This window comes from Seriola lalandi, unplaced genomic scaffold (genome assembly GCF_002814215.2).
Source record: "Seriola lalandi dorsalis isolate HSWRI2012SDOR001 ecotype SW California unplaced genomic scaffold, Sedor1 jcf7180002054919, whole genome shotgun sequence".
NCBI classification, from domain to species: Eukaryota; Metazoa; Chordata; class Actinopteri; order Carangiformes; family Carangidae; genus Seriola; species Seriola lalandi.
This window is the reverse complement of record NW_019525471.1, coordinates 12,784-36,518: the sequence shown is the minus strand read 5'-3', so window position 1 is coordinate 36,518 and position 23,735 is coordinate 12,784. Positions and strand designations below refer to the sequence as shown.

General features: G+C 41.8%; 2 protein-coding genes across 2 annotated transcripts in view; one reads left to right on the top strand and one right to left on the bottom strand.

The window, feature by feature from the left end:
• Window positions 1-988: 988 nt before the first annotated feature.
• trmt44 (tRNA methyltransferase 44 homolog) lies at window positions 989-14,824 on the bottom strand. Its single transcript, XM_023431217.2, has 11 exons — window positions 14,315-14,824; window positions 14,118-14,235; window positions 13,370-13,589; window positions 13,210-13,278; window positions 12,704-12,811; window positions 12,167-12,238; window positions 10,711-10,817; window positions 10,099-10,282; window positions 8,455-8,803; window positions 3,523-3,639; window positions 989-2,222 (listed from the first exon to the last, which is right to left on the bottom strand). The coding sequence occupies exons 1-11, from the start codon at window positions 14,649-14,651 to the stop codon at window positions 1,990-1,992; spliced, it is 1,914 nt and encodes a 637-aa protein (XP_023286985.1). The 5' UTR covers window positions 14,652-14,824; the 3' UTR covers window positions 989-1,989.
• Window positions 14,825-17,566: 2,742 nt separating this feature from the next.
• Window positions 17,567-23,735, top strand: part of tnk1 (tyrosine kinase, non-receptor, 1) — a 9,536-nt gene continuing 3,367 nt past the window's right edge. The window contains exons 1-9 of the mRNA XM_087169875.1: window positions 17,567-17,829; window positions 20,335-20,504; window positions 21,203-21,273; window positions 21,391-21,576; window positions 22,121-22,273; window positions 22,391-22,668; window positions 22,778-22,904; window positions 23,067-23,213; window positions 23,314-23,441. Of these exons, the coding sequence (XP_087026001.1) occupies window positions 20,342-20,504; window positions 21,203-21,273; window positions 21,391-21,576; window positions 22,121-22,273; window positions 22,391-22,668; window positions 22,778-22,904; window positions 23,067-23,213; window positions 23,314-23,441 (1,253 nt within the window). The 5' untranslated portion in view covers window positions 17,567-17,829; window positions 20,335-20,341. The remainder of the gene's footprint in view (window positions 17,830-20,334; window positions 20,505-21,202; window positions 21,274-21,390; window positions 21,577-22,120; window positions 22,274-22,390; window positions 22,669-22,777; window positions 22,905-23,066; window positions 23,214-23,313; window positions 23,442-23,735) is intronic.

The window sequence follows — 23,735 nt, the reverse complement described above, 5'->3', positions numbered from 1 at the left end:
GGGGGGGGTGGGGAGGAGGGGAGCCCTAGAGAGGGCGAGAGAAATGATTTAAACAGGTCATTAAAACCCACACATAGCTGTGCACATTATGACTGAGTGCTGCCTGTCACAACACAACCACACTGTCAGTGTTTCACTTTCAGCTCCTCTATAGATTCTGTCCATCACAGCTGAAGCCGTTCTGTCTAAATGGCCTTTCATCACATATACGCCTTCATCAATATTCAAGGACACAGCCATCGAGCTCCAGGGAATAAAGGGGGGGGATACAGTCTGCTACGTAACAAACCTTAGGATGTCCCTTTCAGACACTGTAGGGATTTATACACTGCAGCGTACAAGACCCAGCTGCTACCTGAGACGGTGATCTTGGTTCATGTTCATTTGGTCTTGTGTTGTGGATTAATGCAGTTGTTTTTAAAGGGTCAGTTCAAATAAAAATACAAAAAGAAAAAGATCCCCCCCCCCCTTTAAGTAAGTGTAAGTGGGCATAGTAAGTCTCAATTAGTTACTTACCAAGTCAAAGCTATTAGTCAGAATTTAGACTATTTGATTCAAAATGATAAGATACCAAGATATACCGACATATTACGCGACTATTATGAGACACTAAGTTACGATTGACAAAATCAAAAATATAAGCTAAGATGTTCAAAACAGTCTTTTCAAATCAAAATTATGAGATGTTAAGTCAAAAAATATGACTAGTAAAATAGTATTTCATACTTTTGACCTAGTTAATATTTCATCTGTTTTCCTTTGCCTGGCATAAATGGACTTCCATAAGAATCGAGAATTTTTTTTCAGAAGTTGGGTGAGCCGACCCTTTAAGTTTTAAGGCTTAAATGTCAGGTGATGACTTAATGTCATAAACTTGCAACCGTCACATTGTTAAACAACCTGCAGCAATGGTAAAACATGATGAAAATGATGCTACAAAGCAAATCTGTGTGGTCAGTACGTGACTGCAGTATTGAATGGACTTAAATTGTCTGTCCTCGTGCTTTATTGCATCAATAGTCTGATTATTGTCTGTCACATAAACAAACAAACCCCCCAGGAGGCTCCTCTCATCGCCCCGCTGCAGTCCCTGGGCGGGCCTGGCCGTCTTTGACATTTGAGCCACAGGGTGACGGCCAACTGCGTTAGAGAGGCACAACAGTCGGCGCCCGTCCAGAGGGGACGACATGCAGCTCGCCCCTCAACTCCTGCCAACAAATAATTCATACCACTAACATTTACTTTGTTCAAATGCTGTCCGGTCTTCATCCACCGCCCTGTCTGTGAACCTCAAAGTACCTGACTGAGGTGAAGTAAATGTCTAAGTGAAGTGCAGAGGTAAAAACTATAAATATACAGAGGCTTTTAAAAGTATTGGTGCAGTTGAGGTAAAAGTTGAAAAATACTTGGCAAACCCCTCAGCTAGAAGAAAAATGGTGATAAACTGAAAACTAAATAACTGATTCTTCATAATCTCCAAATAAACACAAAGATGTTGCTTGAAATCCATTTGAGATACATTAAATGTGGATATCTGAACCTTATAAACGTCCAGTTCTTAAATAAGTAAATATAAAGGCCTGAGAATCCTTTGAAATTAAATTCCGGCAGATAACCCAGAGGTGGCAGCGAGCTCCAACACTGAAACCTTAAGCTGCACCAGGAAGCATCACATTTTGGCAGGTCTCACACAGAAGAGAGAGGACGCCGTGAAATTTCAAGACCTCAATTCCCAGAAATGATGTAACATCGCATCAATAAAACTCACACTGCTCGGACCAAATCCCTCTCTCTCTCTCTCTCTCTCTGTGGCTGCAGGAGTGGACATGGGGAGTTTTCACACCAGGTTCAACTATTGATGGAAGGAGCGTTTACTGTTAATTCGAAATCTAGTTACTCACCACTATTTAACTCAGGGGTCCGTTTATTGTTGGGAGCAAGTTAAAAACAAATGAATAATAAATAAAGTGTCCAGGATGAATACTCCAATCAGGAGGCATCATTTTTCATCTTCTTCAGAGGTCTGGTTGAGGGTCGGAGGTCATCAGGTCCATGGGCGAAGGCGCAGTGTTCAGCCTGCAGAGGGCAGCCCTGAAGGTGGTGGGTGTGAAACCAGCAGGGACGAGTTTTCAGGGCGCCAGGAGCAACGGGCTTCCGCTTGGTATCCGCCCTGGATGACTTCCTGTCCCGCCAGTCTCTTATATACACCCTCCCTCCTTCCACTGAAAGAGAAGGAGTGACAAGAAGTTTCAAGACCTCTTCACAATAAAGTGCTTCTTCCAAAACTTAAAAATAAATCTGTTCCTATAGAGTAGTGAAGTGGAGGAGTTATTTCAGGCATCCTGAGTTCCAGAAGTAAACAACCTGTTTTGCATAATAATAACGACAGACGACAGTTGGAGCACGCTAAGGCTCGAAACTCTCCTGGTTGAATCATCAATACAAAAGATGAGCAACTGTGTTCGCAAATAAATAATAATCTTCCTTTCACGTGGGGGATGGAGACATTTTATGTCTTTATTATTATTAATACTATTAGGAGACAGTAGAGAGATGACACAAATTGATGTGAGATTGAGGCAACGACATGTAACATAGGTCCCCATAGGCCCGGACCCCAGCACAAGACGTCATTGCAGGCGGCACCAGAATTACAGAGGTGCATCATTTTCGGGCACTCGGTTGATGATGAAGGAATTCAGCAACTAAGGCGTTTTGTTTGAGCCTGTTTCTGGCTTCTCCTCCATGGCAACAACATCAGAGGCTCATGGACCAGTCACCATAGGAAACTGGTAAAAAAAAAAAAATTCTCACTTCTCAAGTTGAAACAATAAAAATTGATGGACAAAACAAAAACCTACAGTCTTGTTAAGTTTTGAAGGAGCTCCCTGTGTGTTTATGTTGAGTGACACTGAGGATATCTTTGAAAGAACATTTTGAAATGTAGAGTGGTTAAAAAATAAAATCATATTTAAAAAAAAAAAAAAAAAAAAAAAAAAAAAAAGAAACCCAGCAAGCCTCTCACTTTCTGTATCACTTGGTCTAATAAAAGAAATAAAAAACTATTTATTTTCAAAATGAGAGATTTAAGTTGGGGAAAAAGTCACTTAAGGGAAATGGTATATCATTGAATATTAAATTCATTTTCTTGGTACAGAGTTTTTTTTTTTTGTTTGTTTCTCATCTATTCTTTTGTATCTAGTTCATTGGCACTGGTTTAATACCAATAGTGGAAAAAAATGAGGGAAAATGTCTCCAATGTACTTGTTGAATGACGCTCATTCTTAGCCTTGGAAATAGTAGTCATCTCCATGACAACTGAGCAAGCTCTGTGTGCTGATGGAGGTTGTGAGATGTGGGAGACAAAGCTGGTGAGTGACCTCAAGTTTTTTATTTTTTGGTTAAAGTAGTTTTTCTATTATTCTGCATTTTCAGTGAAGAGTTCAGTGAATAGTAATGTTGGAAAAATAGTCTCTTTGTGAACTATTCATGAAGATGCAGAAAAGCACGCAGTCAGACTACCTCTGAAGACTTGATGGTTGTTCTTGAGCAGCGTCTGGAGGCCTCCACACTCCTTCTTCAGGAGCTGCAGGGTTTCCTGCTCCAACAGGCCGGCGACCTCGCTCACAGAGAGGCTGCCTGAAGAGGAGGGAGGAGGGGGGAGGGAAAGGATGAAAGATAAGCGTGACAAAAGAGCAGAAGGAGGTCTATCGACCTTTCATTCATCAATATATTACCACACGGCTTCAGGCATGCACAGAAATAATTTTTATCCATCATTACACTCTAAAAAAAGAAAAAAAAAAAGGAGCATCCGATACAGCTGATTGGCTCGAGTCGATGCCACCAGTTGTTTTGGGAGAGGCAGAGCCATGACTGCGGTGTGACATCCTCTCAGCGAAAATGTTCCAGGAGTGAAAGGGTGATCAGTGCTATATACAGAACATTTTACAGGGAGCAAGTGAAGGAAAAAAAAGAAACACCTCAGTCACTGTCTCAGTGTTTCAGTGTTAGTCAGGGCTGTGAAGTGTGCTCAATTAAAGCTGCTCCAACAAGCTGTCAGAGCAACCAGCATGCATTTCACCGCTGCATCTCCCACCGGCCGTTTGAGAGCATGAGTCATTGTCGTCACTCCCCCACTGGGACAGTAATTTTAGATACCAAAGAGCAAAAAAAAGGAGAAAGGGGGATATTGAAATACACAAAATCCTAAGCTCTGAGTTTAGTGAATCGTAAGCCGATACATGACGTACACGTTTCTGTTCGCAGCACCACGCCTTTGGGCTCCGTTTCATGATTTTTGTCTGTATTTCTGGCTCTGCCCTTTTTCCCCCACAAGAGAATTCAATCAGGGCTGACCTTTGGTTTGTACAAATGACAATCTTCCTCCTCTTTTCTCTGACATATTGGAGCGGGACACACCACAGGATTTCTAATGCTCCGTTGTGTTGTTTCATAGCAAAATTTGACCCAAATCCACAGACATCTTAATGCGATCTTCATTGTACTTTTGCACCAAATCTCTGATGGCACTTCAGGCAATCCCTGTTGGCTTAGAGATCGGTGGATAGAAGAGAATTTCACATATTGTCTGTGCCTCTGATCTGAGATCAGTTGGTCAAAGGAATAAAACTTCTATTTAGGTTTTAGTTTATTCAAACTAAATTACAACCGAGCTACAGCATGATGGTTTTCAATTCTGTTTTTCTGTCACAAAAATTCATCAAAAAACATATTGTCCACCCAAATACATCCACAAATTGAGCTGGTCAAATTGCTGCATTAATCCCTAAAATATGCGACACAGACACTCGCACAGCCAAACACAGTCCTGTGCTGCAGGGTGTGAAACTGGGCAGACTGCCGTCCCACAGCCCAGACGCCAGGGAGCTCCAGGCCTTAATATAATATCAATACACCGTTTAAAGCTGCCCTTTACTGCCTACAATGTTAATGGGGATTAATGGGAGAAGGGCAGTATTGACAGAGTAGAATCTGTTTGGACTAAAACCAGGCGCAGACAATTATTAATGGCTCAGCTTGACGCTCAGTTGGACTTGAAAGTGCCCGTGTAAAAGATGGCCAGCGCCTGATTGCTTGTTGTGGAGGATTGTTTTTGCTGCTCAAAGCCAATTCAGAATCAGGCTGAGTGGAGACAGATTAGCTCTGAAATTGCTGAGTGATGAATAAAACATTTGAAAGGATCATTTTCATCAGCTACCAACAGCACAACTGTAACATAGGATCACTCATATTTCCATTTTATTATCTTTCCAAACCTGGAAATGTTTAAAAATAGAATATTAAATAGTAATGGAGTCCTGCCATCTTTACCGAGGGCCGAAGTCGGAACCGTCCCAACAGGGAAAGAAGAGGAAATAACACGTTTCTGCTACACCTTTTTTTTTTCTGATCTTGTAAAATACTGGAGAGTTTTATTTCTTCAAGACTCTAGAAACTCTTATAATGAAAACAGTCTGGGAGGGGAACATTAGTTGGTTGGTTTGGTTGAATTTCTCACAGCTCACAGTTGTATGCTTGTCTTCAAAGGGTCACAAGCCAGAAAGGTTGGGGATCAGTACACTGTTCCACTTATATTAATTACAATAATAGGTCAATCAAGCAAATATTCCACTTGTACTTCTCAAGTGTGGATTACCTCCTGCTTTTCATTGTCCGACATGACAATAGAATTGGTATATTTGGATTGTGGATTGTTGGTTGGGCAACGCAAGCAGCCTGCATATGTCAAACTGTGACTATTAACACTATTTTAAACTAAACAATTAATCGATAATGAAAAGCTCTGATTGCAGCCTAACCTGATGAAAGAATCACAGACCTCTCAATCAGAAATGTGAACGCAGGAACAGAATTCGTGTTTACAGCGACAGCATTATAAGTGAGGTGTAATCTGAATGTACAAGTCTGATTTTAGTGCAGGTGAACGCAGTTCAAATCAGCAATGCAGGTGATGATGATGATGATGATGATGATGATGATGATGATGATGATGATGATGATGATGATGATGATGGAGAAGCACAACCTACTGCCGGGTCTGCTGGAGGACTGTGGGCCTAAAGTGCGATGGGAGGCGCCCACCTGTTAATAACACACTTTCACCCACTCCCTCTTCTATGCTGCTTCACACACGCCGCAACAGTGTAAAGAACATTTACATCATATGTTCTGTGAATATTCGACTGCACCAACTCTCCTCTGCCAAAACGACACTTGACTGATTTGAGGTTCAGTGTTGCGGGATGTCATGCGTGTCAGATGTACAGCTACTTTCGCTCTCAGCACGATTACATAACTACATGAGCCCAGTCAGCAAGTACAGCATGCATGAGTTAGTAACCTGACTCACAGCTAAAGTCACAAGATTCACACGTTCACACATGAACTGCTCAAAACACCCAGTGAGCTACACATCACAGACATCATGCTAAGTAACAGCAGCAGGGCTGGTAGCGTTTCCAATATAGGTTTGAAAATATAAATAAAAAAAAAAAAAATTAGTATAATAAAGTCAATATATAGAAAAGTCATAAAAGTGTCTCATGAAGGAGTAAACGAGCCTAAGAATCTGGCAAAGCTTTCATTGCCAACTTCTGATACGCGAGTCCTTTCAATAGTTCCTGAGACTCAGCTGCAGACAACAGTACTTTGCACATACGTCCAAAAACCGTTACTGTGAGTTTTATTGACGCTTCAATTTGTCACTTCCACTGACCAATGAACATATCCAACAATAAATATTTATTTGGGCAAATAGGTCAAATCCGCAGGCTCTAACAATTAGTTCTTTTTTTTTTTTATACGCTTTTAAATGCATCCTGTTAGTTTATGAGCTACGTGTGTGTTTGACAAATCTGTTGGTAATCAGGAGCAACTGTAACTATACAAGCTATATAACCAAAATTCTCCTGTGGTATCATTTTAATATCGAAAATTAAATGATTATAATATCAATAATCATCAGACTCTTTGAAGATGCACTAAAAATGGAGAGAAAGTGAATCTCAAAGGCTTTTCGATGACTCCGAGACACTCCTGGATCTATTCAACACAGGCTGTCTTTGCCTGAATTTACCTTTGTTCTTACACAGCAGATAACTGGTAGGAATACCTCAATACAAATGCATACTCATGCATAAATCATAGATAGTGGTGCATTATTCATCCAGTCATCTCTATACAGAGTTACACTCTCCCTTTATTCGCTCTGCCTCATATTTTCTATCTCTAATTTCAGCACTGACATCCTGACAGAGCATATTCTGTTTTAATCATAGTAGTCTTCATCTCCTTATCTCATTCATATGGTGTGTGTCCGCGTGGCAGCGGGGGTGCACAGGTGTCGACAAAGGTGATGCGTCGGTGGCAGCTGAGTGAAACAGTGTGTGTGTGTGTGTGTGTGTGTGTGTGTGATGCGGCGCGTGGCACTCTCTGTGCCGTGCGGTGCAGGAAGTGGCTGGCAGAGGGTGAGATACAGAGTTCAAAAGTGGCGTCGCTTTGGGTCCCGAAGGCCCCGCCGAGTGATGGCGAGAGGGGACAGGGTGGTGCCGAGAGAGGTCGGGGGGTTAGATAGGATGATGGAGGGGGGATCAGACATGAGGCTCAGGCTTCAGAAGTTGCCAACATGCGACAGAGCAGCTTGAAATATATTTTAAGGTACTGACGGGAAATGTGAGAAGTGATTCATGCGTGTTGTTTTGGAGTTGTTGGGGTTACATCTATCTTGCCCTACAAAGGCCAAACACAGGCACCGCATGTTTGGTCAGAACTGAGTTAAAGGAACAGTTTGACATTTTGGAAAATATGCTTATTCACTTGCACAGCGATAGAAGATCAACACAAGGCTACAACCTGCAGCTGGTTAGCCTAGCTTAGCATAAAAAATATCATACTGTATGCTGCTAAAAAATAACATGACTAGCTTAGCAGATCTCAGCAGCTACCATCTGGTATTCATGTTATTTGTGTTTCCTTTAAATCGCATACAGTGGATTAAATTGTAATATATTTCTTTTTAATTTAGATTTCAATATAAATATTAATGGTAGGAGGACAGACATTTAGCAAAACAGAGATACACGACTAGTTACTAGAAAGCTAGTCAACACATTTTGTTGGGAGATGTATCAGCATTCTTTAAGTTTTATGTTTTTAAGAAAATCATTTGGGAAAAACAACTTTAAAGGCCTAAAATGAAGGCATTAAAAGCTTTATAGCTGTTAAGCAGTGTCGTCAGCCATCTTGAAAACATCCTTTTTATTCAACTTCCCTACTTCTCTGATCCTAATCTCTGCACACTGTACAGATAATGTGTCCTCCTCTGAATTTAATCTGAACCTGTTCATCACTTCGCTAGCAGCTCACGTCCAGGGAGACTGATTTGTTTGTTTATCCCTGATGCTTTGTGGCTGTTGTTGTGTTGTAGCTTACCTCCTCGGTTCCAGTCAGCGGAGGACCCCCCGCCGTCATCCACAGTCATTCCCAGAAGAGCATTAGCAACCTGCAGGACAACGCCGTCAACAAAGTCCCGGGGGAGAGCGGCGCAGTTTCGAACCATTTCAACCTTGTCTCTGGGCTGGAACCCGGCTCCCCAGCTGCTTCTGGGGGTCCTGTCACTGTCTGCGTTCCCATGGCAACAATGCCCATCATTTCCGATGACTGACCATTGAATTGTGACCCCGGGTATGGTCTGTCGCCTCTGGACGTAATGAGCTCTCCGTCGCTCTGCCTCGGCCTCATCACGTAGCTGGTAGCTTCTCGACTTTCCTACCAAGCACACCTGCAGAGAGAAAAGGCTGAATGTCAGGATGACTCCCATGGGTGCTGAGGCCTGAATCTGTAAAACCAGAAACTCAACGCAGAAATTACAATGTAGTGACTCACTGATATTCAATACGTAAGAAAACAACAGCATTATGGCGATATAACAATAACACAATTATAATTTTGGATATTTGGATATATCTGATTTTCAGGGAAAGTATCAGAATTATTTTTTCAGACAATCACTCTGACTCGTGAACCATTAAAACAATGTAAACTTTCAGGAAAACATTGAAATAGTTCTATGTTCATCTTCCAGTATCATTCCCACGTGTGAAACAAAAAAATATGAATCTCCTCCAGCAGCCTTTGCATTTATGTGACTGATCCCTCTACATTAAAACCACAGTAAATTCTTGCTTGTTAATTTTACATCTCCATGTGTATCATAGCCATTAATGGCTACCAGCGATGAAACAAACGTGCCTTTGGGGACAACAGAGTCTTGATTTATCTCCTTGTGTATATACAAATGAGGCTCAGGTGGGAAAAAAGGCAGCTGCACAGCTGTGCCTGTTTGAAGAACAGGAAGACATTTTATGATAATATTGCAGAGAGATCTAATGACTCCCTTAAAAGACTGTCTTTTCTTGTAAGAAGATATCTATTCTTGGCATCTCTGCTTTGTTGGAAAGTACCAGTGGAAAAAGTATATAATCATAGATGAAGAGAGATGACATGCAACAAGAGTTAAAGAATCAAACCTTCAACTCAAGACTTCACATGGCAATTATGACAAAATTTCACACAAATGGATTATATTTTATGTGATTCTGGATAAACAGGGATGTGACCTGAAACTAGTGTGAGTGGCGGAGGCAGACAACCGTGAAGCAGGAATCCTAGTGTCACGATTTTTTACATTTCATGAATTAAACGATTATTCGATGAATCACAAAAATAATCTGAAGATTAATCAATTGCGAAAATAACCATTAGCTGCAGCCCTAGTTGCAAACTGGGCATATTCCAAGAAGTGTGCAATAAAAGATGCTACCACATTGCATTATGGGAACTGTAGGATCCAGAGATTTTGCAGTGTGACCCACAGTAGAGACCAAAAGTCAGGATATCTTGGGCTCTGCTGCTTAAAAATATTTTGAAACTTGTTATGTAGATTAGAATAAAAGAAAAAAATATATATAAAAGACATAAATCACACAAGACAAATTTTTACAGATATGTCTTATTCAAAATACAAGAAGTCAAACACATAATCTATGTAGGTCAGGCCTGACTCTGTAAGCCTACCCGTTTGGTAGACGGTATTCTCAGACAGTCCTCTTCAGTGTTGAAGCCACTGACTTGGCTGACCTCGGTGATGAAATCGATGTATTCTTTATACTGAGACTTCTTGCACTGACGTCTCTGGTATTTTCCATAGAAGTCAAAGAAACAGCAGGGGAGAACGAAGTAGCGGCAGGAGTAAGACGACCTGCAACATGAGAGTACATGAGACATTCTTATTCAGTGCCAAAGACAATGATGATTATCAGTCTGTCCTGCTTATGCTCATTTAAGTATTTCCCCAACTGTTTTCATGGATCTGAAACTGTTAAACAGACAGGAAGCAACAATCCACTGCAAGAGATTATCATCAGTAGTTACATTAGGGGAAAAGTGGATTTCTCAGACTGAGGCTCAACATCGCCATCAGGTGGTCGTTTTAATAAACGCACTTGTGAACCGACATGCACAGGAACAAACACACACACACACACACACACACACACACACATATTCACACACACACACACACACACATATTCACACATCCTCCCTCTGCCCATAATGTTATTCCAAACTGGAGAGATCAGCTGGCACTTGAGCTGCTGAGTGAGATTGTGTCTGCTGATGACTCGCCTGGCTGCTATAACGGGGATCCACGGTGTGAGTTCGTCCGAGTGGTTCCCAATCAGCCAGTCCGCACCCGGGAATAAGAAGCTCTCACTGGGAGTAATTGCCTTTTCCTGAAATAGCAAAGACCCACAGAGCACGAGAGCGCCTTAGAGCAGGGAGGATGTACACTGGCATGATTTGATTCTGAATCATTTAATGGGAATTGTCTAAAAGGAAAACTTCTTATCTTCTCAAACTTTCAATATATCACACACCTGTCAATGTAGGATTCATGAGAACTTCTTTTGTCTTGGGGCTGGTTGGTCGTGTGAATTCAGCTAAGGATTTATATAAAACCTTTCATATTCTGCTCTTTTCCACAGACACCCCCATCCTCCAACATTACAAATGATGTAAGTTAAGAGTACCGAGGCCTGGGACGTTCAGAGAGCTTCCAAATGAAGGTTTAAAACTAAGCACTTCGCCCCTCGGGGCTGAGAAAGATTGGTCAGCCACGTCCGCTCTGCTAAAAATCAGTCAATAATAGATGACCTGAAATGGAAGCAGTCAGCAGCTTGTTGTCAAATGAGCAACTGAGGCCACACAGCAGAGAGGAGAGTGCAGTGCTATTCTTTTTTTGGGTTGGGGGGGGCAGGTTTCCCTGCAAATGTGTGTTTAATATGTCTGAATTCAACGTTAGTCCCCAGTGTGGATATGACATTTTCTTTTTGTAGTTTGTAGCAATCATTAAAACAAGTTCAACACTCTCTGTACCATGTTAAATCAATGTAAAAACATCACTGCTTTATTACTGCTCATTAAATAGCTGACATTGTTTGTTTCAGATTTGCTCGATTAATCTTCTAAATATTTGTCCATTAATCAATTAATTTGTCAAAAAGTTAAAATCCCAGTTTACTGCCATATAACACCACCAAAGGCAGGAAATCCTCACATTTGAGAGGCAGGAACCAGCTAATTACAGGCATTTTTCCTTCAAAAAATTGCTTATGCAGTTAATTGATTATCAGAAGCATGATGCATTTTCTGTTGATCAACTAATTCATTAACAGACTGACTGTTTCTGATCTAGTTCAGTCTGTGCCATCATCAAGGACGTGTATTTTAAAATTCAGATTTGTCTATTTAAAATTGCATAACTCAAATTTGATCCTCAGTGTTTGAAACGTCAAAAGAAGAAGGTTCAAAGTCCCTTTAATAGCTCTTTCTGGAGCTTTTGATCATATGACATGGTCTTCATCAGCAGATGGGGGTCACTCAGAAATGCACCGAACTATCTGTCTAATACTAAGGGCAGAATCAATAGTTAAATCTGTTTAAAAAGTAAAAAAACAATTAATCAAAGTATAAAGCAGTGATACCAGTGAGGGGGCAATGCCGGCTGAAAAGACACCTCCATCGCATGATATGGATAATAACACTAATTAAAATCCGCCTTCTCCACGCTCAGCCAGCTCACCTCTAGCACAGTCCGGGGGCCGTACGTGTCCCAGATCTTCCTCCTCCGAACGTCGATACCCTTTCCAGGGTGCTGCAACACAAGATGGCATGACGGTCAGGTCAGCTGCTAATCACAGCCACATTCACACTCTGACTATCAGCCGCTGTGTGTAATTTCAATTACACCTGACCTAGTTTGTGACTGGATGTTAAGGCGACATGGGAGTGTGGATTTAATATATTCAGGGCCATGAATCCACATCACCTGGGCTCCAGCCAGCCCCATGTCATTGATTAAACGGCGAGTGAAGATCTGGCTAATTGAAAGACCTCTGGCTATGAGGGACCAGTGTTTAACGTGTCAGTGTATCTGGATTAATAGTTGCCAATTCAAAGGTAAATTCAACTGTTATTTATAAACCTTTCCTCTGAATTTGAATTTCTTTTCAAGTTCAAAAGAGGGTGGTGAATTGGTATATTATGGTTGTTTTCTTTGGCTTTCTGTGGCCTTTCAGAAAGCTTCTCACCTACTGTGTCATGGGAGCCTCTAACTCACCCCTTCATTGGTCAGTATGTGAACCAGGAGGCCGTTTCCACAGCCGAGGTCCACAAAGGACTGTCTGCCAGCGAGACCTTTCTCTGCCCGCTCCTCAGCCCACAGCACCTGCACGGCACAGAGACAGACCATCGTCAATAGCGTACAATCACGAGGGCTCTCAATCATTTCAGTGAAACCCAATTTACAACTGAAGTGTGACACCTGCTGCTGCTGCTCACACCTTTTCACCTGCCTCCGACATGACACATGGATTGATTTACTGGGTCAAATCCATTTTTCACAGTCAAATTGATTGACTCACCTTTGGCTGCAGGACGTGACGACATGTGACAGATAAAAGTCGTTTTCATCCACACAAACAAGCACGGACACGTTCGTACACTTGGCTCAAGCGCAAAAAGACCGATGAGCCACGAGGGTTGTTTCACCTCACATATTAATCTTCAAGACCCACTTCAAGTTTATTTGAGCCACTAAATCAATGAAACACAGTTTGAACCCACCAGGAGATATGTCGCTATGGCAACATCCTCATAGACAAACTTCTCAGGATCTGTCACCTCAGGCCAAACCTAGAGAGCACATGAGAATATTTATACATTTATTTATACACACTATTTAGAGTGACAGACAGACAGACAGACAGGCCTCCACCCTCTCCACCTTGACCATGGCCTTGTACTTGTCCTTCAGCTGCTGGTACACGAGGCTGTACTTCTCCACCGGCAGCAGAGACAAGGTGCTCTTGAACTCGCTGCTCTTGCACTCGGTGGCCCAGCGCACCAGTTTAGGCAGCAGATCTGAGGACAGCCAGGGGAGCTTCGGGTACGCCACGCCATCAGAGAACCAGGCGCCTGGAGTCAAGACGTGCAGCTCCAAGGACCTGTTGATAAAATGTTGTTTTATTTCTTTACTGATGTGCTTGTTTTAGACTCTAAGACAATTAGTTTCTGGCTATAGTGTCAGATTTCATCAGCTGCATCTGCATGTGTCAGCACTAATTATTTATCTATTACTAATCATGTCCAAATGAAGACATGAGGCACTTTAATACAAATAGTAACACTGAGAGGAGGACTCAGTACTTTTTTTTATTATTATTTCTTTGTTGCTACTACTTTTTTCATTTTTTGCTGGTCTGCTTTACAATTAATGTTTAAACTAATTAGATTGATCTAAGTGAAATTACCACTCAAAGATGATTAAATTTTTAGTTTTCTAGTCCCTATTATCTAATATTTGTTGATGTCAGACACTGATGGTATTATAATAAACCAAGCTAATAAAACTAAAGCTCCTTAAGGCGTTCAGACAATAAATAAATAAATAAATAAATGATGTCAGATGTCTCATGTTGTCCTCCAGACACTCAGTAAGGATGCAGGATGTAGGATGGTGATTTCAGACCCACCAGTCCTCACAGTCCTGACTGCAGAGCTGAATCTGATAGATGTTGCTCTTCTTTAGAGACACCTGGCCTTCTGCGTCCTCCTCCAGGGGAAGGAAGGTCACTTGTTGTCTGGCGAAGTCTAGAGAAGACAAACAAAAAGTGTCTTAGAAAAAGAAACAGAGGAGACAGAGACTTTCATTCATGAGTCCAGCCCTCACCTCTCAGCACAACTTCTTTATGCAGGCTTGTCCCGTAACTGTTCACTTTGGGAATAAATGTCCTGACCGTCGAGCACCAGGGTTTGTCCTGCTGGTGTGTCTGTGCAGGGGACACCCCGCTGCTCAGGAGGGACAACACATCCTGAGACAGGTCCGCGAGGGGACCGTGCAGCAGCTCCTCCGCGTTCACCTCTTTCCTCTCCGTCTCTTTAGCCCCGCAGAGACGCTTGTTTACAACGTGAGGTTTCTGTATCCACACATCCACAGCGGACCAGAAGCCTTCTGGAAGAGTCTTACATCCTCCTGGAAACTTTATGTCCGAGACTTTTGGCATCATTGCGCTTCACACGCGACAAGGAGCCATGTGTTTACAATCTGAGAGTGGACTTCCGGTTTATTTTATTTTTTTATGTGATAGTTACCTTACGAGAAAACAGTTTATTTTTTAACTAGTCAAATAATTTTAAGAATCACATCTTAATATAGAAAATAACTTCCGGCTTTATTGTCACTTTAAAGAGAAGTAATATCTTGTCGCTGAATGATGACGATTCCACAGTCATGTGATGTTACAGTGATAATACAGTAGAGGGCGCTGTTGGCCTTTGTCTAAGTCTATCATTATTGATCACTTACAAGAAAAAAAGATTTTTATTTCTACACGTGACTTTTTTTGTTGTTGTTTGTTTCTTTTCTTTTACTATTTTTTATGAATATGAAGCAAATAAACAACAAACAGCTGCTGTGGCCCTGATTATCACCTGATTCGCTATTTCTTTATTAGGATTCACATAAACTGTCCTCTCAGGCTGGTGACCAAGTTAACAAGAACAACAATTATTCACACTGATTCTGAGTATTAACAATAAAAAGCCTCACTTTGCAGACTACTGTATCAGAGTCTATGGTCGTCAATGTAGATGTTGTTGCTTTTAAAGGTTTGGATTATGTGTGTGTCTTTATTTTGCTGTACCTTGGCTGTTATACACGGTGGCTTCTTTACCAATTTTAATTTACTTTAAGGTCCTGGATTTTTTTTATGTTCTATTGTGAATTGTTTTTGTGTGGTTTGTTATTTTATTCAGTTTTTCTTTCAAGGCACAGTTTGGATTACATGTGTGCTTTTGTGGATGAAATGGTTTGTTTGTTCATTGTAATTTTCTTCTTCTACTAAAATGTGATCGTGCACTCACTCTTCCACTTCTGTCATCTTTTATGTATCTGATGTCCTTTTCATTCATTTCACAGGAGACACGGTGAGATAATGACAGTGTCAGATATTTACAGGGCGACTTCAGCCCATCCCTGAGGCAGCACTGCTTCATATCTCTCTCATGTATGTACGTGTGAATGCTGCTCACTCTCAGTATTGCCTCTGCTCACTCCTCATTCTTCTTTTTCCCCGCAGTGATTCATACGCCATGCCCCCTCACCTCCCATCTCTGAGCCACGTGTGAAAAGGCAGAGAGAGCTTCCCACACTGTAAGCTGACACTCACAAACTTCAGCCTCAGTATCTGAAGACCAAGCTAAGGTGAGATTTAACACAGCAGAAGGAGTGTAAACATCCACCCCACAGCCTTTCTAGCCCTGGAGACTCATCAGATCCTGGAGGTGACAGCTTGTTGTCTGAATACCTGTCTGATGAGTTAAAGGTGACTTACTTAAATCGTGAATTAATGTGACACAACTGAGGCATCATTTGAATTGTATTGTTTGTATTGTTTGTTAGGCTCCCGCCTGTCAGCTTATTAATAATTCCTGAGAAGGAAGTTCTGTCACACTTTATAAGAAGCTGGAAACGACAACACCTATCGTGTGCCTCTCTCTCTCTTTTATAACTTTGTTCAAAGTGCATGAAAGAAGTGAAAATAGATCTCCACGGCCGCTCCTGTTTGCAGGGTCTAAAATCTATTGTGTGTGCTGAGTAATTCAGGCAGGCGGGCAGGGAGGAGCGACCGGGGGAGATACTATACCAGGAAGTGCAAAGTGCAGGCAGGTCCTTCACTGTGCTGCCTGGTTTGCATTCAAATGAACAGCAAGGTTAGAGTAAAAAAAAAAAAAATCCTGTCAAACTTGTTCTGCAACAAGGAGGTATGAAGGAGGGGAAGAGACCGAAAACCATGACTTGGCTCATGGCTCATGGAAAGTTTCGTCTGAGGTCAAACGAAAGAATTAATCATGGTCAATGGAAAGAATCAATTATATTATTTATAGTAATAGCACAGAAATAACACCCCAGCTATTACTAATAGGACATTTTTACATTGGTCATGGTGGCAGTTGGAAACATGTTTATGCCCCGTGATCTATTAAGGAAAACAACACATCACATTACACTATGTAGTCGGAAGATAATCAACTTATTTTTGCATTAAAATTGCAGTTACCAGTTTATTAGGGACACCTAGCCAAAGCAAATTGTGATGTCATGAGGGTCACAGTGTTTTCAAGAGGTGTTGATTAAACTTGAAGCTTGAAACTTTGAAGGCTGTTGTTTGTAATGCCACTGTATTGCACTGAGAGGTGTCTCTAATATTTTGGAGTCAGTTCAATATTAATTCATCAGCTCCACAAACTGCAGCCTTTGAAAATAACCATAAAGTTGAATCAACACAAATGTGATTCTGCAGTTATACATTTTAATAAGTCATGGGCTCTACAATCCATCAGTATAAATGTTAATAATCATATTATAAATTAATTCAGGTCTTGATGTCCTGCAGTCCTTTTCCAGTAGATAAGGGGTCAAACAGTCCAATGGAGATGTCTCCCTTATGAATGAAAGAGCTAATAAAGGAGGATTTTCCACAACCTGGCAACCCAGAAGCTAATTATTCATTAATCTATTAACTATATTTGTTATATAAACCCTTTATAAATGAAGGTATAATTTATTGCCAGGCTGTTGTATAAACTAAAACTATTTGAGCTAAAACAGATTTGGCCAAGTTCACATGATAAATCTGCACCTGACTTTATTGTAACTTCAACCTCTTTGATATAATGACTAAATGTAAGAATTAATAATATCCCTATAATAATAATAATAATAATAATAATAATAATAATAATAATAATAATAATAATAATGTGTTTAACTTCGCTTCACCCAGTTAGAACACATTGCCAAATTATGGCATTAGGTAATGTTTCTACCTGTGCAGGTAATGTCGTAAGCTCAGGTGAGAGAAGTCAGGAAGGGGTGTGGTTACATCACAATCTGGAGAGGGGCGGAGAAAGACTCCGAAAACACCCAGGTAGATCGCAAATACACTTGTTGTGTCTCACAGGGACGTGTAAGATAAAAATATATACCTGCATCTTCAGCGGGAAACGGCCTGGATCTATCAGCCGGTGGATTATTTATGAGGAGTGTAGGATTCAGAAAGGAGTTGTGATTTGTCTGGGAGCCCTCCGTCGGTTTCAGAAACCATCATGGATCACTGGTGTCGAGGCGTGTGTGATTAAGAAATAACTGCCAGCTACCGGAAGACTGAGTTATTTTGGTTAACGGTAAGCACCAGAGCTGGTACCAGTCCGGACCCGGGTCTGCGGGGAAGCTGCAGTCTGGGATCACAACTCATGGAGACAGTTTGAAAGTTTGAAATAATCAAGTGTCAGAAAATGAGCAAAGCGGGAAATTATTGAGCTAAATGGTGATTAAATTGCCCATTTACAGAAAAACGGAATATTAATGGCAGATATCCCAAATGGCCAGATGTGTTTCATTAAAAGTAGAGGAATATAGCTAAGTACATTTATTCCAGTACTGGACTTCGTTATAATTGTAAGATACTTGAGTGTTTATATTTTAGAGGCAACTACTTTCTTTTTCTCTTTCTTCTTCTTTCTTTTTGTTTTAACCAATTCTCAGATCAAAATATTGTAATTTCACTCCACTACATTTACATGAGAGCCATAGTTATTAGTTACTTTTCTGACTCAGGTTTCATATTCAAAGCCTAGCTGTGATGATTTTATCAAACATGGTGCATTATACCTACAGTTTATACAGCAGTTTCGAGAAGCTTCACCTCCACCAGCTACAACATGTCAGTACTGTTTACACAACAATCCATCAATGATAGTAACCCTCTTTGACTGCTGCTCTTCACTGTGCACAGAGCCCACTCATACTGTGTGTAGTGGAAAGAATACACAGCATCCTGAGCAGATGTGTGAGAGCTGCACCCGTCACACCTTTGATAATAAGAGAATGAAGCATTTCTCTGCAAATGAAGCTCTGTCAGTGACTAATAACAAGACTGTTTCAGCTGTGTGGCTGTGGGTTTATCTGGATTTGTTCTTCAGCCAGAGGAAACAGGCATCACGGGTGTAAACAACTGCTCCGCTGCAGAAGTTCAGTTTTCCTGGGTAAACAACGCTGCAGGCCAGTTTGAAGTTTCAGATAATGGCTTTTGAGATAAAAGCCGTGTGAGTTTAACCAGTGACTGTTCAGCCACATTAGGCTAATAACTAAATAGTTGGACTGTTGGTCACACATGACTTTACACTGAGAGGATTTTTTCAGTAGCTGAGCAGGTTAAAGATTCATCAGTGTGCACACAGGGAGAATGATCACAGAGCTCTCTTTGTTTACCAACCTGCATCTGTGTGTGTGTGTAGTGTTATTCTTCTGAGTCTGAACTCACTCAGCGGAGAATTTGCCTCATGCTCACTCAAGTTACGTGCAAATTAATTGGGAGTTGTCCCTGGAAATGAATGCAAGTCCAGGCTAGTACCCTCTTGCACATGTCTGGTTTTGCTGTAAGAAGGTTGATTGTTAATGACAATGTAGCTCTGCTAGTCGTTTAGTGGGGATGTCAATTTCTTTCCCAGGTCTCCTGACACGGGAATGTTGAAGGCCTTCCCTGACTCATACCTGCTGGGCTTGGTGTGCTGATAAGCAGGTGATTTATGGCTTCACAACCCTCCTGTAACATTAAGGACAGAAGCCAAGATCATATCCAACAAAAGAAGAATTTGCTGCGTTTTCAACTTTTCATTTTGTTGCAACAAGGAAGTTATTCAAACTTAATCATCCTTGATGTTGCACTAATGACACAGGGCAGGGCAGTTGCTTAATATCAACATTAAACAGATCAAAGAAATACAAATTGGGAGGCAGACAGGTCATTTAAATGTGAAAATGACACCCAGAACAGCCTCATCAGAGTTTATTCACAGTCATGCTGCTGTCAAGAAACTCACTATGGCTTCAGTAGTCACATAAATACTTGTAGACAGGATCCGGTCCGACTGGTGCCCCTAAACCACCGGCAAGCTAATGTTTTCACCTCTCAGGATCGTCATGTCTGAGGCAGAAAATGAGTCACAACCCTTTTTGCTTCCTGTATCACCCTTTCCCCTCATCCACCTGTTCCTCCTCCTGTGCCTCCACTTGTCTGCTTCTTCCATCGTCCGGCACTGTTTCCCTTGTCGGCCTTTGCTCTCTTTTGGGTAGCTAGCGACATGTTTGGTAGTGCAAGGATATGCAAATGACACTTTTCACTTTGCTTTTGTTTATAAAAAAATAAAAAGATGTACTGGTCTTTGTGCCTGTAAAACTTTGATATACTAGAAAATGGGATCAGCAGACACTGTAATAGCTGCCAGGACAGAGATAGATATAGAGATTCCTCCTCATGGGATACCAACAAACAACTTGTTAAAAGTTGGCACATGGCTAAAGGCTGAACAATCCCCCCCCTCATCACCCACTATGGGCCTTTTGTTCAGTCGCCATGGTAACTTAACAAGGCCCAAGTGGGAGCGAAGCTACAGTGTAACAGGTTCTTTAATGAGATGAGGAAGACTGTTAGGTATTTGCATCTTTGGGTTTTGTCTTAGATCCATCGACTAGAGTTCTGAGTTCCTGCTCTTATTCTGAAATCCTAATGACAAAAAAAAAAAAAAAGATTTGCGGAGATTTGATACAAGAAATTGACATTTATTGAAAACAAAAGGTCCCTACACTGTCTCGTATGTCTTGTAAACTTTGATCTTTCCCCTTTTAAGGCAGGTCATGCTGATGGACCAAGACACTCAGTGGCTGTACCAACTCCTGGCCGAGGTCCAGTTGGAGAAATTCTACCTGCGCGTCAGAGATGGCCTCAACATCACCCGTATCGAGCACTTCGCCTACGTCAAGGAGTCCGACCTGGAGCAGATAGGAATCAGCAAACCTGGTGAGCCTGATCGTCTCCTTTGATCTTCCACGCTGAGTGAAAATCAATATGTACAGTATCTGTCAGAGAACATTTCCCCTTTGCCACAATAATGGATTTTTGTTTCGTCACAAGACAAAGAAGAGTTTAAACTGGTTCTGACACAAATGCTTTTTCTTCTGTTTAAAGTGGTGTGTTGGTCTTTTTAATTCCCCACAACCAACCTTTGGATTTACAGTGTTGATGGATCCATTTGCATAAACTAATGTTTGATCATCACAGTGTCCTAGTTGAGTTTGTTAAGTGCAACAACTAAAAGGTTTGTTTTACAGGAGAATATTTTCTCCTGCACATTAATCATAGTCATCTCCCGAAATCAGATAAATTCACTTTGTGCAGCTACTTAAGTCAAAGTGATGTCATTTTAAAGATAGACACTGAGCATTTAAAGCTTAGACCAAAGCTTAAATAAAGGAATTCAATTTATGTCAATCAAATGTTCGATTAATCAGCTAATCATTTAATACAATTTAATCTAATTTGACATGATGACATTAAAGTAATGGTGTGCAGCATGATACATTTGAGTAACTGTAAAGTTAAATTATTGGTCAATATTTTTTTAAGTTTATGTTACTGTAGTTTATAAAACAATAAAGGCTGTGATAAAATGTTAATATGTCATGTTGAGAATAATTATGTAAATTTTTTTCTTCCAGCACAACGAAGATTATGGGAAGCTCTGAAACGCTACAAGGCAAACTCACGATCACGGCCGTGGATACCGAAGGTCTGAAGCACCTAGTTACATTAACATTGTTGTAGATTTCACGTGGATTGTGTGTGAACCACATGTAGTCAGGCTTGGCAGTTTGTTTTTTTTTTATTAATTTAATGATGTACACAGGTGCTAAGCGGGCGAGGTCTGGATGGAGGAGAGCAGGGGAGCGGCCAGGCTCAGTGCCAGGAAGTCGGCAGCCGCACTCTTCCGTGTCTGATCCAGGACAGCGAGCTGATTCTGGCCGAGAAGCTGGGCTCCGGGTCCTTTGGGGTGGTGAAGAGGGGAGAGTGGCACACGCCAACTGGGAGAGTGGTAAGCAGTATAACACCATATACCAGTATAAGCAGGACTTCTGTTTTTCTTTTGAAAAATTTGGCACCTTTTGCTAACAGATGCTGTATGTCATGTTCTATTTAAAGGGTACAAATACATTTATCAAGGGACAAAGTGACAAGTGCTTTTATTTTACTTTACAGCACATCATGTCAGTTTAAACCAACCATGATTTTCCCCTTACGTATGGAGAATATGATTTGTAGGCCGCGGCATCTCTGCAGCGCCACAAATCCTCAAAATTGTATGTTGTAACACATTTGTTGATCACCATAATCCACCATATCAACTATTTGTGGTGCTAATATGTGAGTGTGGCTTGTTTTAGCTAGCTAGCTTTAGCCTAGTCTAACTTCATATCATGAGCTTCCTCCATTATCTGACGCTTGTGCTTCTGATGAAGGATAATGAAAAATGTCAAGTCACAACTGGTGCAGAGGGGTTTACGCTAACGCACAAACCCAGGCGGAGGGGAGAGGGTGAGGGTGTGTGACACTGAGCCTCTTCGTTTGCCTCTTCTCAGCTTCCCGTTGCTGTAAAATCCCTGAGGAGCAGTATGTCGAGGCAGACAGACACACTGACGGACTTCCTCCAAGAAGTAACCATCATGCAGTCGTTGGATCACCCCAACATCATACGGCTCTATGGTGTGGTGCTCACACAGCCGCTCAAGATGGTGAGACACTTTGTTGTTTTCTCATGATTGAACATGTTGGGCAGGGATTATTTAGGAGCGATGAATGGATCTGTTAAAGCTGGAATACACACTGACCTATTTTTCTGTGTGCTCTAGGTAACAGAGCTGGCCCCCTTGGGCTCACTATACGACATGCTGCGCTCACGTCAGTATGAGTACCCTCTGGTCCGCCTCTGGCTCTTTGCCACCCAGATCGCGGCAGGTATGGAGTACCTGGAGACCAGGAGATTCATCCACAGGGACCTGGCTGCCAGAAATGTGCTGCTGGCCTCCAGGGAGACGGTGAAGATCGGGGACTTCGGCCTGATGAGAGGCCTGAGCCACGAGGCAGATCACTACGTCATGTCGGCACACAGACGCATCCCGTTCGCATGGTGAGGACTCTTGGAAAAAGTGGGACGATTGAAGTTGGAGGAGGAAATAATGATTGTTCTCACTCATTTTTACCTTCCTGCTGGTCTGCCGACACGCTTTTTCCTCCAGGTGTGCTCCAGAGAGCCTTCGTGTCGGCTCCTTCTCCCATGCCTCAGACGTGTGGATGTTTGGTGTCACCCTGTGGGAGATGTTCACTTACTGTGAGGAGCCCTGGTTCGGTCTGTCAGGCCGACAGGTACGCGCTTGTCCGCTACATCAGTCATGCTATGCTTTCAGTGTTTGTACCCATGCCAGACAGTGTATTTGTCTTCAAGTTTGGAATGTGTGTCCCCACCCTAACACTTCGCTCCGTGACTCAGTGTTTTAGTATCCCTGACATTCACTCTCTGCGATATAGATTTTGTGGCGTGTGGAGCGGGAGGGCGAGCGTCTGGAGAAACCGGCGGATGGTCCTCAAGAGTTGTACGCCATCATGAGGAAGTGCTGGGCCTGCAATGCTGGTGACAGACCCAGCTTCGCCCAGCTCACCACAATGGTGACAGAGGTCTGAACATACGCAAAGACAGAATCTGTTAACTAAAATAAAAAAAATGTTCAGTATGTCCCTGTGTTATTTTTACTCACTTCTCTCTCTTCCTCAACAGGCTAAACCAATGGAGGTGCAAGCAGCAAGGGACTTTTCTGAACCCAGAAAACTCACACTAGTGGCCAACGACCTTGTGACGGTCATAGACCACGGGTGGGTGAGGGAAAGCAGGGTGGGGCGAAAAGAGTAAAAGAAGAACTTTGACCAACACAATGGGCTTTTGTTAAGATGAAACAGGGGTTTAAATCGGCTCGCTTACAAGAGTGCATTCCAGCCGTGATCTCATGGAGTCCTTGAACGCATTTGGCCTTGTTTGTTTGAACAAATCCAGCAGCTTTTAAAGTTTTTATTGCCCCTGATCTATTTGTAATATGGCCACAGAACAAGTAGATTTGCATCAGTCAACAAAAAATACTTGAACACATATAAATCCATAAAAGAATTGAAATAATGTAATCTCATTTGGGTTTCTAACCTGCC